This window comes from Crassostrea angulata, chromosome 1 (assembly GCF_025612915.1).
Source record: "Crassostrea angulata isolate pt1a10 chromosome 1, ASM2561291v2, whole genome shotgun sequence".
Lineage (NCBI taxonomy): Eukaryota > Metazoa > Mollusca > Bivalvia > Ostreida > Ostreidae > Magallana > Magallana angulata.
In genome coordinates this window covers 16,239,810-16,263,035 of record NC_069111.1, presented here as the reverse complement: position 1 = coordinate 16,263,035, position 23,226 = coordinate 16,239,810, and the positions used below count along the sequence as shown (strand labels likewise).

At 34.3% G+C, this 23,226-nt stretch overlaps 1 protein-coding gene across 1 annotated transcript; it reads left to right on the top strand.

The window, feature by feature from the left end:
- Positions 1-474: 474 nt before the first annotated feature.
- LOC128180443 (uncharacterized) lies at positions 475-16,785 on the top strand. Its single transcript, XM_052848570.1, has 20 exons — positions 475-703; positions 6,671-6,793; positions 7,075-7,254; positions 7,419-7,494; positions 7,668-7,750; positions 7,975-8,154; positions 8,263-8,490; positions 10,460-10,579; positions 10,847-11,020; positions 11,400-11,569; positions 12,175-12,340; positions 12,469-12,542; positions 12,681-12,834; positions 13,319-13,488; positions 13,648-13,759; positions 14,101-14,287; positions 14,517-14,586; positions 14,763-14,986; positions 15,324-15,459; positions 15,753-16,785. The coding sequence occupies exons 1-20, from the start codon at positions 478-480 to the stop codon at positions 15,912-15,914; spliced, it is 3,015 nt and encodes a 1,004-aa protein (XP_052704530.1). The 5' UTR covers positions 475-477; the 3' UTR covers positions 15,915-16,785.
- Positions 16,786-23,226: the final 6,441 nt, after the last annotated feature.

Below are 23,226 nucleotides of genomic sequence, written 5' to 3'. Positions count from 1 at the left end.
AAGTTATACAATTTTATTTCATACATTACCCCAATACGGAAGTACCGAAAAACTTAGAAATACATTCCTTTAATAAAACAAAACTTACCATTTATATAAATGGTCGTGATCTGTGGTCAATATTCACAGCATCGAGAAATTTCGTTTTTGCATTTTTAAATAGTTGAACTTGAACTCTGGATTCTTGATTTTCTTTATAAATGTTGTTTAATTATGAAATAATAATCTTTCTGTAATGATTAAATAAATAAAAGCATATTTATTTTATATATAATTATCATCTGCGCAATGAAATCAAAACGTGAAGAGTGAGATACCTTGAAACGTTCTATAATTACTTCAAAATATACTTGACGGAAAGAGCAAGTTAGACTTCCGTTGTGATCAATACCGTAAATGATCTATTGACACTAAACAGGAAAACCCTCGTTAAAAGTTTAATCAGCAAGCGTCGTTTAGTACAGATCATCTTTCGCCATGTTCCCTGTCTGGAAACGCCTCCTGCTTTTTTGCTGCTTCTACTGCAAGACTGCGAATAGTTTCCCGCCAAATAATGTCAGGTCGGAACCTAAAACACAATCTCATTTCTCCATAACCCTGGGAGGAGTGTACGCCTCCACGGCTTCGTTTTTGGATATGTTTGACCTCGTTAACAACACTGGACAGTCTTTTTCTCAGAAGGTGCAAGAATATTTCGGCACAGGTAACTGGTTTCCTTATTAATTACATGTAGTTATGACTACAATATCTTCATAACTTAAGAAGCTTAATTTCTATCAATAATTTTTGGTGTTGTAGTTGATTTTTTTCAGTAACTGATATATAGCACACTCACCCAAACATCCACACCCACAAACACACACAATATACATATTCAGGTAACCCACAAAGACAATTTCCGCTCTCTGTAATATTTATTTTGTATAAATCGTAATGAAGAATACAGTCATATCTTAGCTTTGTATGTATAATATTTTTTTGCCTTTACTAGGCATGAAACTAAAAAAAGATGGAGCTTTCGCTGTGTTGTAAAAATCAGGAAATAACCATCTTAATTTTAGACACAGATGTTTCATATCTAACATCTAAATTCAACGAATTCCAATGTGGAGTTATGTCTGGTACAAATGTTGTCATAAAATAACTCATAAAGTGAAATATTCAAGCTTTAATTTTTATTAGCTAACGCTCACAGTAATACATCACACCTGTCGATTGTATTTTTGGCAACAATGTTGACCATTGATGTTCTCAGTGAAACCCAAACCCAATACAATACATATGACTCTTGCATTGCTACTCGAAGCTTTATATAAGAAATGAGTATACATGTGTAACTGTGCCACAAAGTTTGAATACGTCGGTTGTACTGCGCATTTAAAGTGGAAGTCAACACATGGCCTTATTTACTGAATGTACACGAATGTGAATTCATTTAGATTGCATGTGCATCTCCGGTTTGTTTTCTATAATGAAATAGAATTATGCAGATATCATAAACCTCACCAATTTGTAAAGTTAAATGAGAGAAAAATGCTCAAATAACCCAAGATAACATTACAGTTGGCATTTGGTGTCAATTAAGTCAGTTTGAATTACATCATCTGTTTTTGTGCTGCAGTAGTAGCAGGTAGAATTCGTGCATTCTGGGTAATATATACTTGGATTAAACATGTTGCATAGAAATAGGTATGGAGAATCGAAGTTTTGGTGTTTTGTTATTCTGTTTCTTTGATATTGCGGTCACGTTTCCGCCATTACCCCGAGTAAGCGAATCTGGGACTTCTTCTCATGATAGTATCACAATGAATGCTGTATTTAGCGCGACTTCGAAATACATGGATGAGTCTGGATTACACAATATGACTGTTGGAACCGTTTTCCATCACGTTTCGACTTATTTTGGTACAGGTAAAGAATTGCAAATTATGAAATACTAGAAGGGGCAATCAGAATGATTATTAAGGTCTTCCGTTTCCAACGGAAGACCTTATAGTGATTGTTAGGTTTTTTATTAGGGTCTTCCTTCTATTATTCTATTGTTTCTTTTTCACTTTTCTTCTTATTATTCTTTTTTTTTCTTACCGATTTTGTGCAGACGATTTCTCGGAGATGGTTGGGTCGATTTCGCTCAAATTTTCAATATAAACGTGTTTTTATCTAAAGCTGATACATTTTTTTTCATTTTTGAAAAAACACTTCCGGTCAGAAGTTATCGTCCGTTTACGATTTTAAAAAGTCAATTTTGTCTGTCGGGTTTCTCAAAAACGAGTTAAGATAAAAGGCTGAAATTTTCAGAGGTGATAGATCTACCGTTTTTCTAATGTACCTCGGTATAGAGAATGTCCGCCGTCACTTCCGGTCGTCACCGGAAGGAAATTTCAAAAATTGAATTTTTCGACTTTTTTATTTTTTAATATTTTTCTTTGAAATTTTTAAACCTTATACTGATTCAGAATATGTAAATAGTTTTAAATTCGATCAAGGCATTCTCGAGAAATTAAGCGTCAAAGTTCTGAAGCGAGAGTCCGAGTAGCTCAGTCGTTATAGTCGTGGACATGGCCCAGGCGACCCGGGTTCAAGCCTCGAGTGCCGCAAAAAATTTTTCTCTTTTTTTCGCTTAGATCTACGATTTTATCTTTGAATTGATAAGTTTAATCTTATCTTTTCAAAAATTGGACGGAAGACCCACTCGTTGCTCGCAACGAGATCGAATCTAGTTAGGGTCTTCCGTCTTCAGCGGAAGACCCTTCTATTATTCTATTGTTTCTTTTTCACTTTTCTTCTTATTATTCTTTTTTTTTCTTACCGATTTTGTGCAGACGATGTCTCGGAGATGGCTGGGTCGATTTCGCTCAAATCTTCAATATAAACGTGTTTTTATCTAAAGCTGATACATTTTTTTTCATTTTTGAAAAAACACTTCCGGTCAGAAGTCATCGTCCGTTTACGATTTTAAAAAGTCAATTTTGTCTGTCGGGTTTCTCAAAAACGAGTAAAGATAAAAGGCTGAAATTTTCAGAGATGATAGATCTACCGTTTTTCTAATGTACCTCGGTAAAGAGAATGTCCGCCGTCACTTCCGGTCGTCACCGGAAGGAAATTTCAAAAATTAAATTTTTCGACTTTTTTATTTTTTAATATTTTTCTTTGAAATTTTTACACCTTATAGTGACCCTTTTACTGATTCAGAATATGTAAATAGTTTTAAATTCGATCAAGGCATTCTCGAGAAATTAAGCGTCAAAGTTCTGAAGCGAGAGTCCGAGTAGCTCAGTCGTTATAGTCGTGGACATGGCCCAGGCGACCCGGGTTCAAGCCTCGAGTGCCGCAAAAAATTTTCCTCTTTTTTTCGCTTAGATCTACGATTTTATCTTTGAATTGATAAGTTTAATCTTATCTTTTCAAAAATTGGACGGAAGACCCACTCGTTGCTCGCAACGAGATCGAATCTAGTTAGGGTCTTCCGTCTTCAGCGGAAGACCCTTCTATTATTCTATTGTTTCTTTTTTCACTTTTCTTCTTATTATTCTTTTTTTTTCTTACCGATTTTGTGCAGACGATGTCTCGGAGATGGCTGGGTCGATTTCGCTCAAATCTTCAATATAAACGTGTTTTTATCTAAAGCTGATACATTTTTTTTCATTTTTGAAAAAACACTTCCGGTCAGAAGTCATCGTCCGTTTACGATTTTAAAAAGTCAATTTTGTCTGTCGGGTTTCTCAAAAACGAGTAAAGATAAAAGGCTGAAATTTTCAGAGATGATAGATCTACCGTTTTTCTAATGTACCTCGGTAAAGAGAATGTCCGCCGTCACTTCCGGTCGTCACCGGAAGGAAATTTCAAAAATTGAATTTTTCGACTTTTTTATTTTTTAATATTTTTCTTTGAAATTTTTACACCTTATAGTGACCCGTTTACTGATTAAGAATATGTAAATAGTTTTAAATTCGATCAAGGCATTCTCGAGAAATTAAGCGTCAAAGTTCTGAAGCGAGAGTCCGAGTAGCTCAGTCGTTATAGTCGTGGACATGGCCCAGGCGACCCGGGTTCAAGCCTCGAGTGCCGCAAAATTTTTTTCTCTTTTTTTTGCTCAGATCTACGATTTTATCTTTGAATTGATAAGTTTGATCTTATTTATTCAAAAATTGGACGGAAGACCCACTCGTTGCTCGCAACGAGATCGAATCTAGTTATTATTATTTTTTTTTCCCCCTTTATTTGTCCACAAGATTTCTCAGAGATGGCTGGATAAATTTTCTTGAAATTTTCAGGACTAATAGAAAGTGTTAATATCTCGAGGCGTTTTTTTCATTTTGTCAAAAATCATTTTCGGTCGTCCGTTTTCTGTCCCGCGTTGAAAAAGCTTGTACATTCGAGATCTCAAAAACGGTAGTGACTTAAACATCCAAACTTTGTGGGATAATAGACGTATAGTTGCAGATGTGTTTAAACTATTTTGTTTTGTTCGTCGTAACTTCCGGTCGTCACCGGAAGTACGTCAAAATTAACAACTTTTACGCATTAAATTCCTTTTCAATAGAATAATTATTTAAGCATAAATCTACACAAAAGTAATCTTTGCGATGTTATATCAACAACAAAATTCTACTTCCGGTGAGATATCTCAAATATCTCAGGTAGCTTTTTTGAAACACATTTTGTACAAACGAGATATCAGTGACTATAAGAGATCAAAGCACAAGACTTTTATGGATGATAGACATTTGATTGAGGATGTGTTTAACCGGTTTCGTTTTGTCTTCCGTCACTTCCGGTCCACACAGGAAGAGTTCAAACAATTCGAGCTGTTTATCAGTTTAACTTTTTGTCTTTGATATCTGTAGTGTGCTCGATGAACAATAAAATGCAAAGGGCAAGTATACAAAAAATAACTAATGAAATTTACATTAAGCACTTCCGTTTGTCCGTTTCCTGTCCCGAGACAAAAAACCTTATTTCGATGAGTTCTCAAAAACGGTGACAACTTGAACAATAAAACTTTGTGGAATGATAGACCTATGTATGTTCATGTGTTTACACTTTTCTGTTTTGTTCGGCGTAACTTCCGGTCGTGACCGGAAGCTCTTCAAAAATAACTATTTCTACGCATTAAATTCTTTTGCCAAAGAATAGATATATAAGTATAAATCTATACATACGTTATCAATGCAATGTTATATCAACAAAAAATTCTACTTCCGGTGAGATATCTCAAATATCTCAGGTAGCTTTTTTGAAACACATTTTGTACAAACGAGTTCTCAGAAACTATAAGTGATCAAAGCGCAAAACGTTCATGGATGATAGACATTTTATTGAAGATATATATGTTTAACCGGTTTTATTTTGTCTTTCGTCACTTCCGGTCCACACAAGAGGAGTTCAAACAAATCGAACTTTTTATCAGTTTAACTGTTTTTCTTTGATATTTGTAGTGAGCTTGATGAACAATAATGTACAAAAGACAAGTATACAAGAAATATTTAATACAATTTACATTGAACACTTCCGTTTGTCCGTTTCCTGTCCCGAGACAAAAAACCTTATTTCGACGTGATCTCATAAACGATGTCGACTTGAACAATCAAACTTTGTGGGATGATAGACCTTTATATGTACATTTTTTAAAACTATTTTATTTTGTTCGGCGTAACTTCCGGTTGTCACCGGAAGCACTACAAATAATGTTTTTTTCTTTATTTATTTCTTTTACATGGAATGAATATATCAGTATACAATCTTAGATGTGTCATCTTTATAATGTTAAATTTTCAAATAACTGTTCCTTCCGGTGAGATATCTCAAATATCTCTATGTAGCCTTTCTTTTTACAAATTTGATGCCCGCAAGATTTTTGTCACTGTAAGTGAATGAGACTCAAAGCTTTCAGGAATGATAGACATTTGATTGATGATATGTTTTGTGGGTTTTATTTTGTCAACTGCCATTTCCAGTTTTCACCGGAAGGATTCAAATAAATCATATTATTAACAATCAAACTTTGTAACCTGTTTTGTTTGGTTCGGCATTACTTCCGGTCGTCACAGAGAGTACTTCAAAATTGATTTCTTTTTCAATCTCGTTGTTTTACATGGAAGTAACGTCTGGATATATCATTTACAATACTTATCATATTAACTATTTTCTCTATGTAAGAGAAGCAATGTCTACGGTTAAATTGATTCATGTATATCAAAACGGAAGACCTTTTTGTTGCTTTTGCAACAAGAGTCTAGTTATTTTTTATTGTTTTACTCCAATTTGAAGTCGAATGAGCTCTGTTATATATAGGGTATACCAATATCGAATGTATGCAATCGTCCTTAAAGAAACAAGCCGAAATACATAAAAGCATATTAGTTCTAATTATTCTGTGTCCGTAAAGTGATTCATAAACTTGTATTAAATTGATTTTTTGTGTGTTTATAAACACATGATACTTGTTTCTGAGTGGGCCGCATTACATTTACATTGCTCATATTTTTCACTCAGTTTCAGAAAAATAATATGTCTATGGGAAAATTGAGTTGTTGTTTTTTCACTTCGTACATCGTAGCCATATTAGCGTACATTGCTGAAATGCTAAAATGCATTAAAAGTCTGTTATGGCCAAAATATTATATTGCATTTTGATAACGTAACATACAATGACCCGTGTTATTTCCAGACCAGGAGTCATACTCGAATCATATAGGAATAATCAGAAGGATTATTGGGTACGAAAACAACATTCAGAGAGATTATGCTGGTATCTCCTTCTACCATGTCAACGGAGAACAAATTGAAATTGGTATGGTCAATTAAACTTTAGTACACTGCTGTAATATTAACGAATATGCAGCATAGTTATTAAATTGTTCTTTATTTCTGTCAATATGTTCGTCCCTGTTTGCCTATCTGATAGCCTGACTGCTAGATTTGGGTCATCTGTAGACAAAAGTGATCGTCTTTTTTAAAATTATGTAGCTATAACGTTATAAATGGTTGAAGATACTCTGTAGTGTATGGACATAGTAATATGTTTTTTAACCAGGTCAACAGTCATCAGTAATCATAAATCTTTTACACTAGCTCATAATTACATTCGCACTCTGCGACAGTCCATAGCTGACCTCTCAAGCACTGCTACCACCGAGGACGACCTGGAGGAAATTCGGGAAAAAGTGGGTGCGGCTCTGTACACCATTCAGGAGTTCTACAGCAATACAAACTGGATAGAACTCATGGGAAACAAGATATACGAAGATTTCGGTTAGTTTGAATCAACTGAAAGTAACTGTTTTCATGAACAAATTCAACAGTCTTATTATAAGAGTAAAGACGACCAAAAAAACGTACCATGACAATAACTGTATAATAATTTAATGCGAAACAGTTTTTTTTGTAATGTATGACCTATTTTATATTTAATTAAGGCCAAGATAATGTGACATTGGTGGACATTGCTAATGAGCAGGATAATACATGCGCTGACTGTGGATTTATAGAAGGGTATTGCTTCCCTCATTCCTCTTACACCCCGCCCCACCCCATAACAAACCTATTAATCCTCCTGTGCTATTGACGTTCCATAATGTTCATATTATCTTGTTAATTTGCAATATTGAATAAATAAATTAATAATCTATTAAACATTTTTAAAGCGTAAATTTCAAATTTTGTAGGATTATAATCTGCGACAACAATATCAGAGGGGATAAATTGACAAGTGGATATAAGTCAGGCCAAGACGTCACAAAACCTGTCAGTATGTAGAAACAGAATTCTTTACTACGACTCAACTAGTTTCATTATCGCAGAAGATATCAAAGATAAGTAAAATTAACCGGATAAAGATTCTACATGATGTCGAATGATAAAAATTTTCTGATACATTTTAACATTACATACATGTTTAAGTTCATATTGTAGGTTTAAGTACATATAATAAAGTATACACTTGTGACTAATTTTAAATCACTGATTAACAAGGGACGGGGTTTCTTGGTAAATGCAGTCATGGATCGCCGGATGACGATAGTCGTTTTTCCACCGCAACAGGAGGGATCTACAAAGGCAGATCTATTGTAGACGAGGCTCCTCACTCTTCTCTGCATGGAGCGGCTTCCGACGCGGCAATGGATGCGACTGAGTACTTCCTTATTGGCCAAGGTGTAATTTCAACTTATTAAATGACAAAGAATTAGTTACTACGCTGATAGACTGTAAAAATAGTTCAAATATAAAACACCCTTACAGTTAGTTTCTTCCTTGTTTCAGGAAGAGGGCTTTTGAGCCTAATAGGCGCGGAAGCCTTCCGGGATGTGTTTGGTCTTCGGACTAGGGAAGATGTGGTTAAGACTTCTTTAACCTTTGTGATTGACGTCACCGGGTCCATGGGTGACGACATTAAAGCCGTCATAGCTGCCACGCAGAATATTGTTAACGAGGCAAAGGACTCTGATTTTGTACCAGAGAACTATATCCTGGTGACTTTTTCGGATCCAGGTTTGTTAACTTAAAGTTTATGGTGAATCGTTGCAAATCTAGACAGGTTTTGTCCAACTGACCATTAACAAGAAGACTAAGCATAAGGTTCACCAACACCAGTCCAATTTTATATGCAAAGTCTTCAGTTTTTAAAATTACATAGTTGCTTTGCATACTTTTTCGCTTCATTCTTTCTGCAAAGAACCCTACATCAAGGTTTAGAAAACAACTGATGTACAATCTTAATACACAGTTAGCCCCCCCCCCCCTTAAAATTGATTTAGAAAAATGATTATTTTTTAATAACAAACCCTCACATAATGACATTGTATGCAATTTCACAGCATTCTTGCTAAACAATACCTGGCATCTTGATTTTGAAAAAATCCCAGTTAAAGCATTTTCTCTATGTAATCGTAGTTTAAGTCAAACACAAACTTTAATATAATTTTTCATGCACACTTTTCTGAATCTCAAATGTTTCAATTAAGATAAAATGAAAGTTTAAAACCCATTTTATCATTAGTTTTTGTATTTATTAAATCCGTTATCTGGTCCACGTAGCGAAACTTGAGGCAGAGGCACTGGTACTTATCTTAAATGACGTTTTGAAATTTTTCCTAACATTTGCCAAACAGCAAAGTTTTTATCTTTATCATCATTTTTATGTTTTAAACTCATCTGAGCTGAAAATTCAAGGAAGCTTTTCTGATCAATTTTGTCTGCCGTCTGTCTGTCCGTATGTGTGCTCGTCCGTCTGTCCGTCCGTCTGTCCGTAAACTTTTTACATTTTCAACATCTTCTCAAGAACTCCTATGCCAATTTCAACCAAACTAGGCCAAATTTGGTCAAAGGTAATTGGAGTTGTAAAAATTAAGGATCACACCCTTTTCAAGGCGAGATAATTGGGAATCATTGAACATTTTTGAAAAAAAAAATCAAAAATCTTCTCAAGAACCATTTGGTCAGGAAAGCTGAAACTTATGTGGAAACAGGTAGTTGAGATTCAAAGTTGTTAAAATCATGACCCCCAGGGGTAGGGTGGGGCCACAATGGGGAGTATAAATTTTACAAAGGAATATATAGAGTAAATGCTCAAAATGTCATATGACTATAAAATCTTCTTGTTAGAAAAGGGACAAATGATAGTAAACATAAGAATATCCATGAAAAAAAATGAATTTTTGGGAGTTGATTTTAATAAACTCTCCTATGCGGTTTCTCTGACAAACCGAAAGTGAAACAGTGTTTGGACCAAAGCACAAATTATCGCCGCTGACAAGACTTAGTTCTTAAGAATGATTGATAAATTCGAAATAATGTATGCTATAGCATTGGTTTTCAAGGAAAGTTATTTATAAATACCTTGAAATTAGTCAGATTTAAAATGGTACGAACAATTTAGATATTTTTTGTAGTTGTATGTATTCTTATGCCAGAGTTCAATATAGTCTCGTTCAACTCGACGCTCGGCTGTCTCCGTAAATCTCCGACAAGCAGAGAGTCTCTCTTGCTTGTCGGAGATAAACGGCGATAGCCGAGCGTCGAGTCGAACGAGACGAGGGTTCAATATTGCTTAGATCCATTTTTGCAGAAATATTTCTATCACTGATACATAGTTTGATTGAATTTATTTTGTCTTCAAATTCATATGGGGTTTTATCAACATTCTTGTGTCGAAAAAGTCCGAAAATTCATATTATAAAAATATACTACATTAAGACTCTATTAAGCTGATTTTATCGTACCTATTGTGCTTCAGGTGAGTGATGTGGCCCATGGGCCTCTTGTTCAAAGTATATTTTATTATTTGTTTGATTCAAATTAAAACTGAATTTTAAAAGTCAGCGTTTTTTTAAAATACTGTAGAGTGTTACACAATGTAATTCACAAAAGACTTGTAAAATCGGTCTAAAATACTCAACAAGCTATATAGTGAATCTTAAAGGAGCGATTTTACAAGGCGAATTTTAATCGGATTTTACAGAAAGTTTAACGACGGGACAAATGACTACAAACCCTCAGACAATGATCACGTGGCTTCAAAACATTACTGTCAATGGAGGGGGTGACTGTGCTGAATATGCTATGTCTGGGATGTTAAAAGGTACGGCTCATAGACACACATATGATGTGCACGTGCGTTTTTCTAAAGACATGCATTCTAGCGTATGGATATCCCGATGATTTAGCTTTATTGAACTATCAGTAACTGATATTCATTTGAAGAATTCTTTATGATATTTTCTCAATATAATGTGAAAGATGGGACAAAAGTTTATCTTATTTGTAACTTAATAGATAAGCTGTAGATAATGTTTAGGCTTAAATTCCAAAACAAGACAAATGCTATTTATACACACTCGTTATTTAGGAATAGAAATGTCCAACGAAAAGTCTAAGATTTATCTCTGCACGGATGCTGATGCAAAGGATGAAGATAAACAAGGCGATGTGATGGCTGGATTGATAGCCAAGCAGCTGACCCCCGTGTTTCTTCTCACGGGCCAGTGTTCCAGGAGAAGAAGAAAAAGGAACAGTGACGGGGGTAGATATCTGTCCATAGACTCTATCTTGAAAAAAAGTGTTCATCAAATCTAAACAAATCCACACTAGTTTTAAGAAACGAAGTATTTTTCTCTAAGGAGGCTGGCTGTCAACAACCTCCCCACCAGAATTAATTTCAATCATTGAATTTTAAGTTATTAACTATTAGCTATCATTTAGTAAAGAAAACATCCGTATATTTTAACTTTTACATATACGTCATTTACTATGCTTTTATACAGAGTTCTGCTTTTTGAGGAAATGAATATTCATGTAATCTGGAAGTTGCCACCGCAATCCACTCCTCAAAATTAGAATTTTAAGGTGTGGTAAAGAATTCAAACGATTTTTTTCATTCTTTTGCCATTTTCTGTTCATAGCGGAGGAATTCGAACTTCAGAAAAATTTTCCAAATGAAAAGAGCTCGCGTGGTCAAAGAGTAAAACGGTCCAGTTTACTGGTGTTCCAGAAAATTGCAGAAGAGACCGGAGGACGAGTCTATGAAACAAAAGTTGCAGAACTAGAAGCAATTGTGGAGAAAGAGATACAGGTTAGTTATTTGTAATTTATTGATGTTTTTCTTTCTGATTGAATGGTATGCATAAAAACTACATAATGAGACACAAACAAGTGAAACCATAAAATCGAAGTTATATCTGTTTTAAGTATACAGAAGAAGACAAATATATATTTCATGAAATTACGCTTTATAAATAAACAATGGGTTATAAAAATATTACATCTTTATAAAAAGATATTAGATATGATATTATTATATTAAATACAAAGCGCTGACCAGAGCAAACTACGAAAAACAACAACAACCTTGCTCAAACAAATCAAATTTACATGTACCTGGTGTAAAACAGGAACATTTTGAAGTTGATTTTTAACGTAATTCCTATATTCGATTTTATCAGGGACGTAAACATAGTTTAATTTAAGGAATAAGGAATCATTCTTTTAGTATAATGAGATGATACTTTTGGTCGGGGCGTGATCAAATCCAAAAAAAGCCCAAATGACTTTATGATAGATCACGTGGTGGTAACATCTCAGCTTTTGAAGAAACGCAATATACATTAATCAATTTGATCCAATCATGACCAACATATTTTCTAACATACCAACAAGGCAGTTTATTTTTTATTGAAGGATACCTTTCCATCCTCCAATGTTTTTGTCACACGTTTGATATTTCCTACCAACTCTAAGCCAAATGAGAACATCTCGGTACCAGTAGACAACCATATTGAGACACTTAAGATTGAAATTACAACTGTTTCTGCTGAAAGTGAATTTTCCTTACTATATCCTAATGGTATGTCATCTTTAAACAGATAGCTGAATTTACAAATAAATGTTCATGAATATTCTAAAAAGATATCGATATTCACTTGTATCTACAATTTGCCAACAATTAAATAAATTTTAATTTTCGTATTCCAGGATCTGACGTAATGTTCTCATCTAACATTGAACAGAAAAATATTTTAGGAGGCAAATTGACTATATCCATTCTGGTATGTATATTATGCATTCAAGAAAGTATTGTGAACTTATCCAACTTTTAGGTAGCCTTATTCAGTATACAAAATTATGTATAAGTTTGACACACTGTAAGCAAATTCATGCCAAGATGTTTTATGCAATGTGCTTAGAACCCATCCTCCGGTGCTTGGATTCTCACAAGAAAAACCTCAAAGGCATGGATAGTCAACGTAACTGCTCAGAGTCCGATGGACTTTTCCACAAGCCTTCTTGCTCCTAGCTCTGATGGGAACTCCTACTTCCTTTTAGGAAATCCAATTATGGGTAAGTACGTCAATTTATCTGTAAACCCTTTTTGACAGAGCAAGTAAAATAGACTGAAGAAATCCTTTGATGATACGAGTTCGACTTTTTGTGAAATGAATATGGCAGCAAGCTTATATAAAAATACAAAGTTTATTTGACCCGTGACCATCTTAATCAAAGACAATTTTCCGTGAAACTCGCAGCTGATATGGCAATTAGTTAATCTCTGCTAAAATGTTATTTCAAGTAAAGCCAAGAAAAGTCCAGTGTGCAGAGAACAGGCGGGTTTACTTTCATATATTTAGAACAAATTATATTAAAGCCAAATACAAAAAACCATATCTTAAAATTGAAGATAAATCTGATTGTTTAGTTTTGACCATCCATCCCCCATAAGTGAAATAAATACCATTTGTGTAATGCCAGAATAATTATGACCACAATATTCTCTTCGTTGCATAAAACTATTCCAAAATGATTTTGTTTTTGTTTTTCCCCCCAGGATTTAACTACTCAGTCGTCGTTGATATTCAAAATGCAAACCATAATTTAACCTGTGAATATGCTTTACTGTTCGATGACACTTGGAATCAGGTGGCTGAAATTCCACTGACAAAGATGGCGGTTCAAGGAATTTCTTCTTGTATTGGACCTTATGTACCATTTAACAAGGTACCACGTGCAGTAACGGTGTCATGACATTAAACTATGCATAACAATAAGTTTTCGGACAATGGTTTTGTTATTTATTTATCCATAAAAAACAAAATAGATGTATGCCGTTAAAATATGTGATGCCTTTGTTTTAATTTCTGTCGTACTTTACTTCAGTCAAGTTTTGTACAAATCAGTGGGACTGATGAACTCGGAAACACTTATCTAAGAACCCGTATGTTTAGTATCCTACCAACGTCCGTCAAGCTCCGTGTTTTACCGGTTCTAGGTCAGTACTATTATAATGCTGATTATTTTACCTTATACTAGGATGTTTTTAATTTACTATATCCAATCGATTGATTTTGTTAAATTTAATTGATTATTGTTTTTTTATTCATATTGTTTTCTTTTCTTTTTCATTCTCTTTAAAGAAGTGCGGTGTCTAAAACAAATGTTTAACATTAACATTAATAAATCATGCTATATGATTCATTTGATAATTTTGTTGGATCCAACTTATTACTCTAAATTTGTACACATCTAATTGGATTTGTGTTACATACAATATGGATAGTCAGTGTTATTGCCCAGAGTTGTCGTTCTTGATCATAATGTTATGATTTATAGGTGACCTAAGACTGAATGAGGGGACAAACATTTCGTTTTCCCTGACAAACACCGGGGATTCTACAGCCGAGTTTATTATCACGATATCAGACGGTGACACTACCACCGACGTTCAAACGGGTTTCTTACAGGCTGGGCAAATTTATGAAGCGGTTGTCATGGTAACGCCGGATTCATTAAAATCAGTGTAAGCAAAAAAAAAACAAAAAACTTTACAATCAATGACATGTCTTTTATTATTATCATTTGTTTTTTACTTTGTAATTGATTTTGAAATGAAATGCATAATATTGAAGTTCATTTCCACAGTTTCAAGAATTTACATGTATATCAATTATTATTTTTTTGGCATCTAATGTGTTATGCATATAAATTTGAACATGAATTGTTTTAAGAAATTAATCTTTGATACACAGAGTTCTACGTTTCTCTGTCTCCCTGAAGAATTACACAGGTGTCGTGCAATCAGAAACGCGGCGCTTTTCAGTAAGTACCGTTCATGTAATCGTCAAACTTGTAGTTATCCATATATCAGTGTTTGATTTATTGAATCATTTTGAGAACAATTAATATTTATGATAAGTCAATTCATTCCTAGCTTTAATTAATAACTCTTTCTTTAATAAAATATTTTTTCTCCATGCGATTCCCTACCTTCACAGGTGACTGATACTCGCACAGCAGACTGTACCGTTCTTGATTATCCAAGGACATGTCCAGTGGAGTCGCTTAACACCTACAACTGTTCTAAGTACATCTGGACTGGTTTGGTCGAGGTCTCCTCATCTACCATCCGCTTGTCAGAAATAATCGTGTCTTCTGAAGAAGTTGTACTAGAATATATGAACCTAACTCTGGCGAATTTTTCGTTACCTATTTCAGTAAGGTAAAATGATACTTATTTAATAGAAATGAAAAGATGACAAAGAAATGGCTTGTTGCTCTATAATTTTAGAAGAGGATAAAGCATGTATTATGTTTCATCAGTAATCGTTGAATACCAATTATCGTGGATTTCATTGTGGACATGTTCCACGAAATTCAGCGTTCATAGATGTGCGTTATCTAGTAATATATTGTATTGAAAGAATCTTTGGCCACGAAAGTAGGTATCCTTGAAATTGTGGTTTTTATTAAATCCACGACAATTGACGCTTACGAGTAATGAAGAAACCACAGTATGTCTGATTATAATACACTGTTGTTAATGTTACACCAACCAGGGGCAGCTGTTGTGTGCAGTCTGTTTTGATCTCCATTTTGGACAAAGACGGACATTTCTCTCAATGTCGTTTTGAACTTTCCAACCAGGCACTAGCTATTGTAGAGATTACAACTCCAGCCGTCGTAGAACCAAAGGTTACTTGCTTATCGTTAATGAGTTTAACTGTCATGTTATTATTTAGTCAAGTTTAATGTACATGCTGTATTATCATTATTGATAAATATGTGTGTTAACATGGGTTCATATCACATGTTATATCACCCTAGAACCACAACAATGCAATGATGCGCATGGCTTACTCTATTCCAAACACCACTGAATGAAATCCCTGTAATATTTTCTATTTTACGAGACGAACTCTTTGGCTAACAAGTCTTATCACTAATTGTATACCATGGAAGATCTTATGAGATTTTATGTTTTCTAGACGGAGGTTCTTATTGTCAACTGGATGATGATTGGTATCGTGGTTGCATCGGCTGTTGCAGGAATCACCCTTGTAGCTGTTCTCGTCGTGCTCATTTACAAGACCAAATGCAACAAGAACAACTCAGGAACCTCTGTGTCCTATACAAAAGAAAAACTCTAAATCTGACGAACTTCACTTTTAAAAAAATACTCGTGTTTATAAAACTTTTATTTCTTTAAAAAAAAAACAACTGATGGTTATAGGAAATTTACAGTGATCATATAAAACTAAATGGATTTAGAATATATTACATTGAATTTTACATATAAAGTAAAAAAAAAAAAGGAGTAAAAATGCACATATTAATACGCAGATTAATTAATTTGACCGTGATTAGCTATATCCATGGTTATATGAAGTAAAATTTTAAAGAAATAGTGGAGAAAATACTCATTTGATGTAAATACAAATATACATGCTCTTCGATTAATTTAACTCAATTCCCATTCTATGTAAACGTAAATTCAAAGATCATTACAAATGTAAATGGGGAAAAGGCTTCGAAAATCGTCCGATAAAAAACGGGACTTAACTTTATTGATGTAAAAGTTAGATAACGTGAGTCACAAGTTGGAGATCGATTTGTACAATACTTGTATTCTTGCCTTACCTATAGAGCTTTGAACGGTAAATGTTGTCAGCCTGGCATATGTACCTTACTCTAATTGTTTTGCTGAAGCCAATCTAAATATTTATCTTAAAATCTTCTAATCTACATGTGATAGTTTGATAACTTCATTTTGTATGAAAATGTATTTTGAAAAATATTGTGAGATACTGTGGAATCTTCATTTTTCGTGAGGGACAACTGTTCGTGGCTTTCGTGTTTAACCTTTTTCCATGAATTTACATCCCCACAAACATATACACAATCATTTGTTTACTATTTATCAAAATTATCAAAATTATCCTGATTATAAACTAATTAACGTCCCTAAGAATCAGGAAAATTTTGAACATTGACCCAAATAAAAATGATTCCACAGTAAAAGATTCTATGTAAAATGTATATATATATTTTAAAACGGAAGGGTTTCAATTGACACGTCACGTCTGTATTGCCTCTCATAGCCCCATACTTTTCACCTTTCCGTTAAACTACCTTTCAAGGATAAATCAAGTGGTTAAGAAAAAAGATGGATTATAGTTGTTGAATTTTGAAGTGCATCTCAGATTTCCCATCGTATCCACCCTTCCTGATATCTAATTTTCTTGGAAAAGTCAAGGATAATAAAAAATAAAAATAATAAGACACAAATAATAAAAATAAACTAGAGCAGAGCTCGTGGCAAAGCCCCGAGTAGGTCTTCCGTTGTTGCTGCGAGTTGAAAATATATGTTATATGGGTGTCAAACGATTATAATGACTATACTTTCAGTTCTGCTTTTGTTCTAAAAACGTGTTGTGATTGAAAGCCTGTATATAAAACGTGTTTTGAAAAAAGAAAGGAAGAAAATATTTTAGGAAAACTATTTGTCGAGCAGAGTTTATGTAATCGTTTCAAACATTCTTTAAAAAATGAGATGTTTAATGGCGAGTTAAATTTTCAAAGGGTAGCAAGCATTGTTATAAACAGTATGTACTCGTGATTCATGTCAGGAAGTGTATTTCTTTTTTAAACTAAACCCGCCTACAAAACACGTAAACTTTTCTCAAAGATAACTTCTATATTAAAATATTTCGAAATTTTTTGAAGACTATGTGCAAGATTAGAATTGCATGCTGACAAAATTTACAGACCCTAAAACGTACTACTACACCAAAAAAGCGTGCGGCCTACGTGCGAGAAACGTTTCGTGTAAACCTTTTAGAGTTTCATGTAAACCGTTTAGCGTTTCGGGCAAAGCGTGCGAGAACCGTGTGAAATGTTCATCAGATTTCATTCGGAACTCTCTGACAAGTTAATTGTTTCAAAATGGCGCCCGTGTTTTACATTACTTTAACAAAATTGAACGAATTTTTAACAAACAAAAGAAAGGTATATGTATTAAAAGACGACTAGTTACAGAGTACATGTATATTTAACGTTTTCATGCGATGTTTCAGTACTGAAACAATATTAAAATTCGCTATACATAAAAAATATTAAATACAGTTAGTGAAACATGATTTCTATTGGAACAAACCTAAATCAACTTTAACTTGCACGATCATGTTTTGATAGGCATGTATTTTTATTATTTATTTACATCGATAACTCCTACTGATAACTCTTACTGAGACCATTCGGCTGTGTACAAACAGCACACATAACCTCGGACATCGGGTGAGACCTGCACCTGGCTGAACCTGTCAATCAAACTCTGTGTATTTGTTTTCATTGGATGGTCAGACGTCTCTCTTTTGTCAAAAGCCAATGGAAAATTAATGACTTCAAGGTAATCGGAATCAGTATTTGATGAAGCACACAATTTAAATGATAGAAAATTTATTAATTATTTGAACAAAATTAAATGTAAACATAGAGAGGAAATAAAAAAAAATTATTATTACGGGAATCTATACGCATGGTACTCAATTCAAATAGATTATATTATGATTTTATTATTTTATGTAGTAAAATCACCCTTCCAACTCTTACTCAATTACATAACAATTGATGACCTGGGGCTATAAATGTTCTGAGCTGTGTGCGCTGAAGTGACACAAGATTCTCGGTCGCATGCGGCAATTGAATTAACACAGACTGGCCGAATAAACAAAGGGGTGGGAAAGTGAATCAAAATGTTACACATAAGAAGAATCCACCAAAAATGATTTTCGACAGATCTTGTTATCTTTTCTCCAATTAAAAAAAAATCCAGCGCGAGCACCTGTCAGCGGGGCGGGAGGAAAGGGGGGGGGGGGGCAGCAATGAGTTCGCTTCCACAATGAAACTACAGAAGTGATTAATATGTGACCGATAGAATCTAATCTAAAGTTGTTTAAACTCATGTGAATAATTTTTAAAATAATAATCGAATGCCTCAATTCAGGGCATTCCTTTATCATGCTAGCCCCTACCGCAAACATGGAACTGTACAAGTAAAATCAATTTATATTTTCGTCTTAAACCAATATAATAGTTGAAAACATAATAAAATATAGTTGTGTCCGTGCAAAATATGAAACATAAACGCGTCATAAGGTACATGTAGAAGAATACGAACCGATGGCGGATCACTTATCCACTCGCGCCGGATCTCCTCAGCCATGTGCGAGGGATGATCATCATTTAAAGGTTTAATTTTTGAAGGGGGGGGTGTTGATTTAAAACATTAATTGTACAGTTTTTAAAGTACTTTAATTACCTGAACAAACGAACCATTAGTTTATGTCTAACGATTTTTCCGATTTGGAGTAATATCGTTTATCAATATTCATTTACACTCAAATATTTAATTAAATATATATACAAGTAGGACAAACTTTTATAACATAAAATTAAAACAGTTCTTGTATATACGGCTATATTAACTCAAACACGTTCATATGCATGTAAGTGTAAGTCGCGGTGTGCGAATCTTGTGTATTAAATAACCGCTTACCGCTAGGTAATGCAGCCGTGGCTGATCTCCTCGGCCGTGGACGAAGAATAGATTACGTAAAGGTACAACGCACAGAAACGCACAGCTCAGAACCAAGGAAGATTTGAAAAGTTTGCAGTATAATGACCTTACTCTATCAAATAGAAGTTATATATCTTAAACTTAAACCCCACAATTGATCTATGTCTATTATTGCTTTAGAGAATGGCATTGCTTTTATTAATTAGATGAACTATTTCTTACTTGACATCCACTCGTTTAATCCACAAAAGATTTTGTGTAATCAAAACTAAAACAATTCTTGAGTTCGCGGCTAAATAAACTCATATATGAGAGACGCAACTCTCGTGTATTAGATAACCGCTAGGTAGTCCAGCCGCGAGCATGCTAACCGATTTTCTTGGCCGCAGGCAAGGGAGAGCTTACGTAATGGTACACACACACATGCAGCTCTAATTCAAGGTAGATTTTAAATGCATGGAGTTAATAACTAAAATGTAATGCACAGAGTTTTTTAATTCCAAATTTTGTGGTTTACATGAAAAGAAAAAGAATGTTTTGTTTTCCAATTGCCGTTTTTAATGATTGGGCACTATAAAAACTTAACAACAATAACTTTAACTCCTAAAGGAAAAGCTTATACTCCAACAACAACAAAAATTCTTATGAACTAGAGCAGAGCTCGTGGCAAAGCCCCGAGTAGGTCTTCCGTTGTTGCTGCGAGTTGAAAATATATGTTGTATGGTGTCAAACGATTATAATGACTATACTTTCAGTTCTGCTTTTGTTATAAAAACGTGTTGTGATTGAAAGCCTGTATATAAAACGTGTTTTGAAAAAAGAAAGGAAGAAAATATTTTAGGAAAACTATTTGTCGAGCAGAGTTTATGTAATCGTTTCAAACATTCTTTAAAAAATGAGATGTTTAATGGCGAGTTAAATTTTCAAAGGGTAGCAAGCATTGTTATAAACAGTATATACTGGTGATTCATGTCAGGAAGTGTATTTCTTTTTTAAACTAAACCCGCCTACAAAACATGTAAACTTTTCTCAAAGATAACTTCTATATTAAAATATTTCTAAATTTTTTGAAGACTATGTGCAAGTTTAGAATTGCGTGCTGACAAAATTTACAGACCCTAAAACGTACTAATACACCAAAAAAGCGTGCGGCCTACGTGCGAGAAACGTTTCGTGTAAACCTTTTAGAGTTTCATGTAAACCGTTTAGCGTTTCGGGCAAAGCGTGCGAGAACCGTGTGAAATGTTCATCAGATTTCATTCGGAACTCTCTGACAAGTTAATTGTTTCAAAATGGCGCCCGTGTTTTACATTACTTTAACAAAATTGAATGAATTGTTAACAAACAAAAGAAAGGTATATGTATTAAAAGACGACTAGTTACAGAGTAAATGTATATTTAACGTTTTCATGCGATGTTTCAGTACTGAAACAATATTAAAATTCGCTATACATAAAAAATATTAAATAAAGTTAGTGCAAACATGATTTCTATTGGAACAAACCTAAATCAACTTTAACTTGCACGATCATGTTTTGATAGGCATGTATTTTTATTATTTATTTACATCGATAACTCCTACTGATAACTCTTACTGAGACCATTCGGCTGTGTACAAACAGCACACATAACCTCGGACATCGGGTGAGACCTGCACCTGGCTGAACCTGTCAATCAAACTCTGTGTATTTGTTTTCATTGGATGGTCAGGCGTCTCTCTTTTGTAAAAAGCCAATGGAAAATTAATGACTTCAAGGTAATCGGAATCAGTATTTGATGAAGCACACAATTTAAATGATAGAAAATTTATTAATTATTTGAACAAAATTAAATGTAAACATAGATAGGAAATAAAAAAAAATAATTATTATGGGAACCTATACGCATGGTACTCAATTCAAAAAGATTATATTATGATTTTATTATTTTATGTAGTAAAATCACCCTTCCAACTGTTACTCAATTACATAACAATTGATGACCTGGGGCTATAAATGTTCTGAGCTGTGTGCGCTGAAGCGACACAAGATTCTCGGTCGCATGCGGCAATTGAATTAACACAGACTGGCCGAATAAACAAAGGGATGGGAAAGTGAAACAAAATGTTACACATAAGAAGAATCCACCAAAAATGATTTTCGACAGATCTTGTTATCTTTTCCCCAATTAAAAAAAAATCCAGCGCGAGCACCTGTCAGCGGGGCGGGAGGAAAGGGGGGGGGGGGGGGGGGCAGCAATGAGTTCGCTTCCACAATGAAACTACAGAAGTGATTAATATGTGACCGATAGAATCTAAAGTTGTTTAAACTCATGTGAATTTTTTTAAAATAATAATCGAATGCCTCAATTCAGGGTATTCCTTTATCGTGCTAGCCCCTACCGCAAACATGGAACTTTGATTATAATTTGATTTCAAGTTTAAACTACCTTGTACGCTATCGTATAAATCAATGCTTAATCAACTGTACAAGTAAAATCAATTTATATTTTCGTCTTAAACCAATATAATAGTTGAAAACATAATAAAATATAGTTGTGTCCGTGCAAAATATGAAACATAAACGCGTCATAAGGTACATGTAGAAGAATACGAACCAACGGCGGATCACTTATCCACTCGCGCCGGATCTCCTCAGCCATGTGCGAGGGATGATCATCATTTAAAGGTTTAATATTTGAAGGGGGTGTTGATTTAAAACATTAATTGTACAGTTTTTAAAGTACTTTAATTACCTGAACAAACGAACCATTAGTTTATGTCTAACGATTTTTCCGATTTGGAGTAATATCGTTCATTAATATTCATTTACACTCAAATATTAAATTAAATATATATACAAGTAGGACAAACTTTTATAACATAAAATTAAAACAGTTCTTGTATATACGGCTATATTAACTCAAACACGTTCATATGCATGTAAGTGAAAGTCGCGGTGTGTGAATCTTGTGTATTAAATAACCGCTTACCGCTAGGTAATGCAGCCGTGGCTGATCTCCTCGGCCGTGGACGAAGAATAGATTACGTAAAGGTACAACGCACAGAAACGCACAGCTCAGAACCAAAGCATCTTCGCCAGCCAAGGGTTTTCGGTCCACTTTGCTCCCCATAAACCCTTGGCGGATTTCATTACGAAAACTCGGTGATGTGGTGGCGCTATCTAGCGAGCAACTTGAGTTGCGCCCCTTGCATATTTACATTTTAATCGAATTAAACAACGGGTTTTATATTCACTACGGCATTAATACAACTTGAAAACATGTTGACTACTGAATATCGGAACATAATTAATGATGCTATTAAATACGAATTAAGTTATAACCATGGGAAAGCACGGAATGTTTTATTCATAGTGTTTTGTAAGGATCTGTACCGGGAGTGAAAAAGTCGCCGATTTATATGAAAGCTTTCATGCCATAAAACCAGGTATCGTTGTCGTGAATAATGCGAACCAAACAAATAAAATAAAACAGAGCTCATTGAACCTTTAAAAGCAATAACCATAAGCAAGAACGAATTTACTAACAGGATAAGCAACTTCTACATTCGCCATGTTTACTTCCCATGCATTCACGCGAGCCTTGACAAGTTTGCAAAACTATGTATAATCCCAGTAAAATATATAACGTTAGGCTTTTAAAGCGATCTGGTTAGACCATCGCTGGGGAGGCACTGTACTCGAGAACTTGTGCCTCAACATGTTAAAAGCACCGAATGTTTTACCAAATATCACACATGTGTTTTCTTTTAAAGTTTTTATTTACAAGCACTGCGATTGGATCAGCTACTCCCAGCTGCAGCCAATCATAAAACGGAGCTTGTCACCGAGTTTTCGTAATGAAATCCGCCAAGGGTTTATGGGGAGCAAAGTGGACCGAAAACC

Excerpts from the sequence above, each read along its gene's own strand:
- LOC128180443 (XM_052848570.1), top strand. The coding sequence starts at position 478 with ATGTTCCCTGTCTGGAAACGCCTCCTGCTTTTTTGCTGCTTCTACTGC. Across the intron at positions 704-6,670 it reads GCAAGAATATTTCGGCACAG|ACCAGGAGTCATACTCGAAT; the intron begins GTAACTGGTTTC and ends TGTTATTTCCAG. Across the intron at positions 15,460-15,752 it reads CAGCCGTCGTAGAACCAAAG|ACGGAGGTTCTTATTGTCAA; the intron begins GTTACTTGCTTA and ends TATGTTTTCTAG.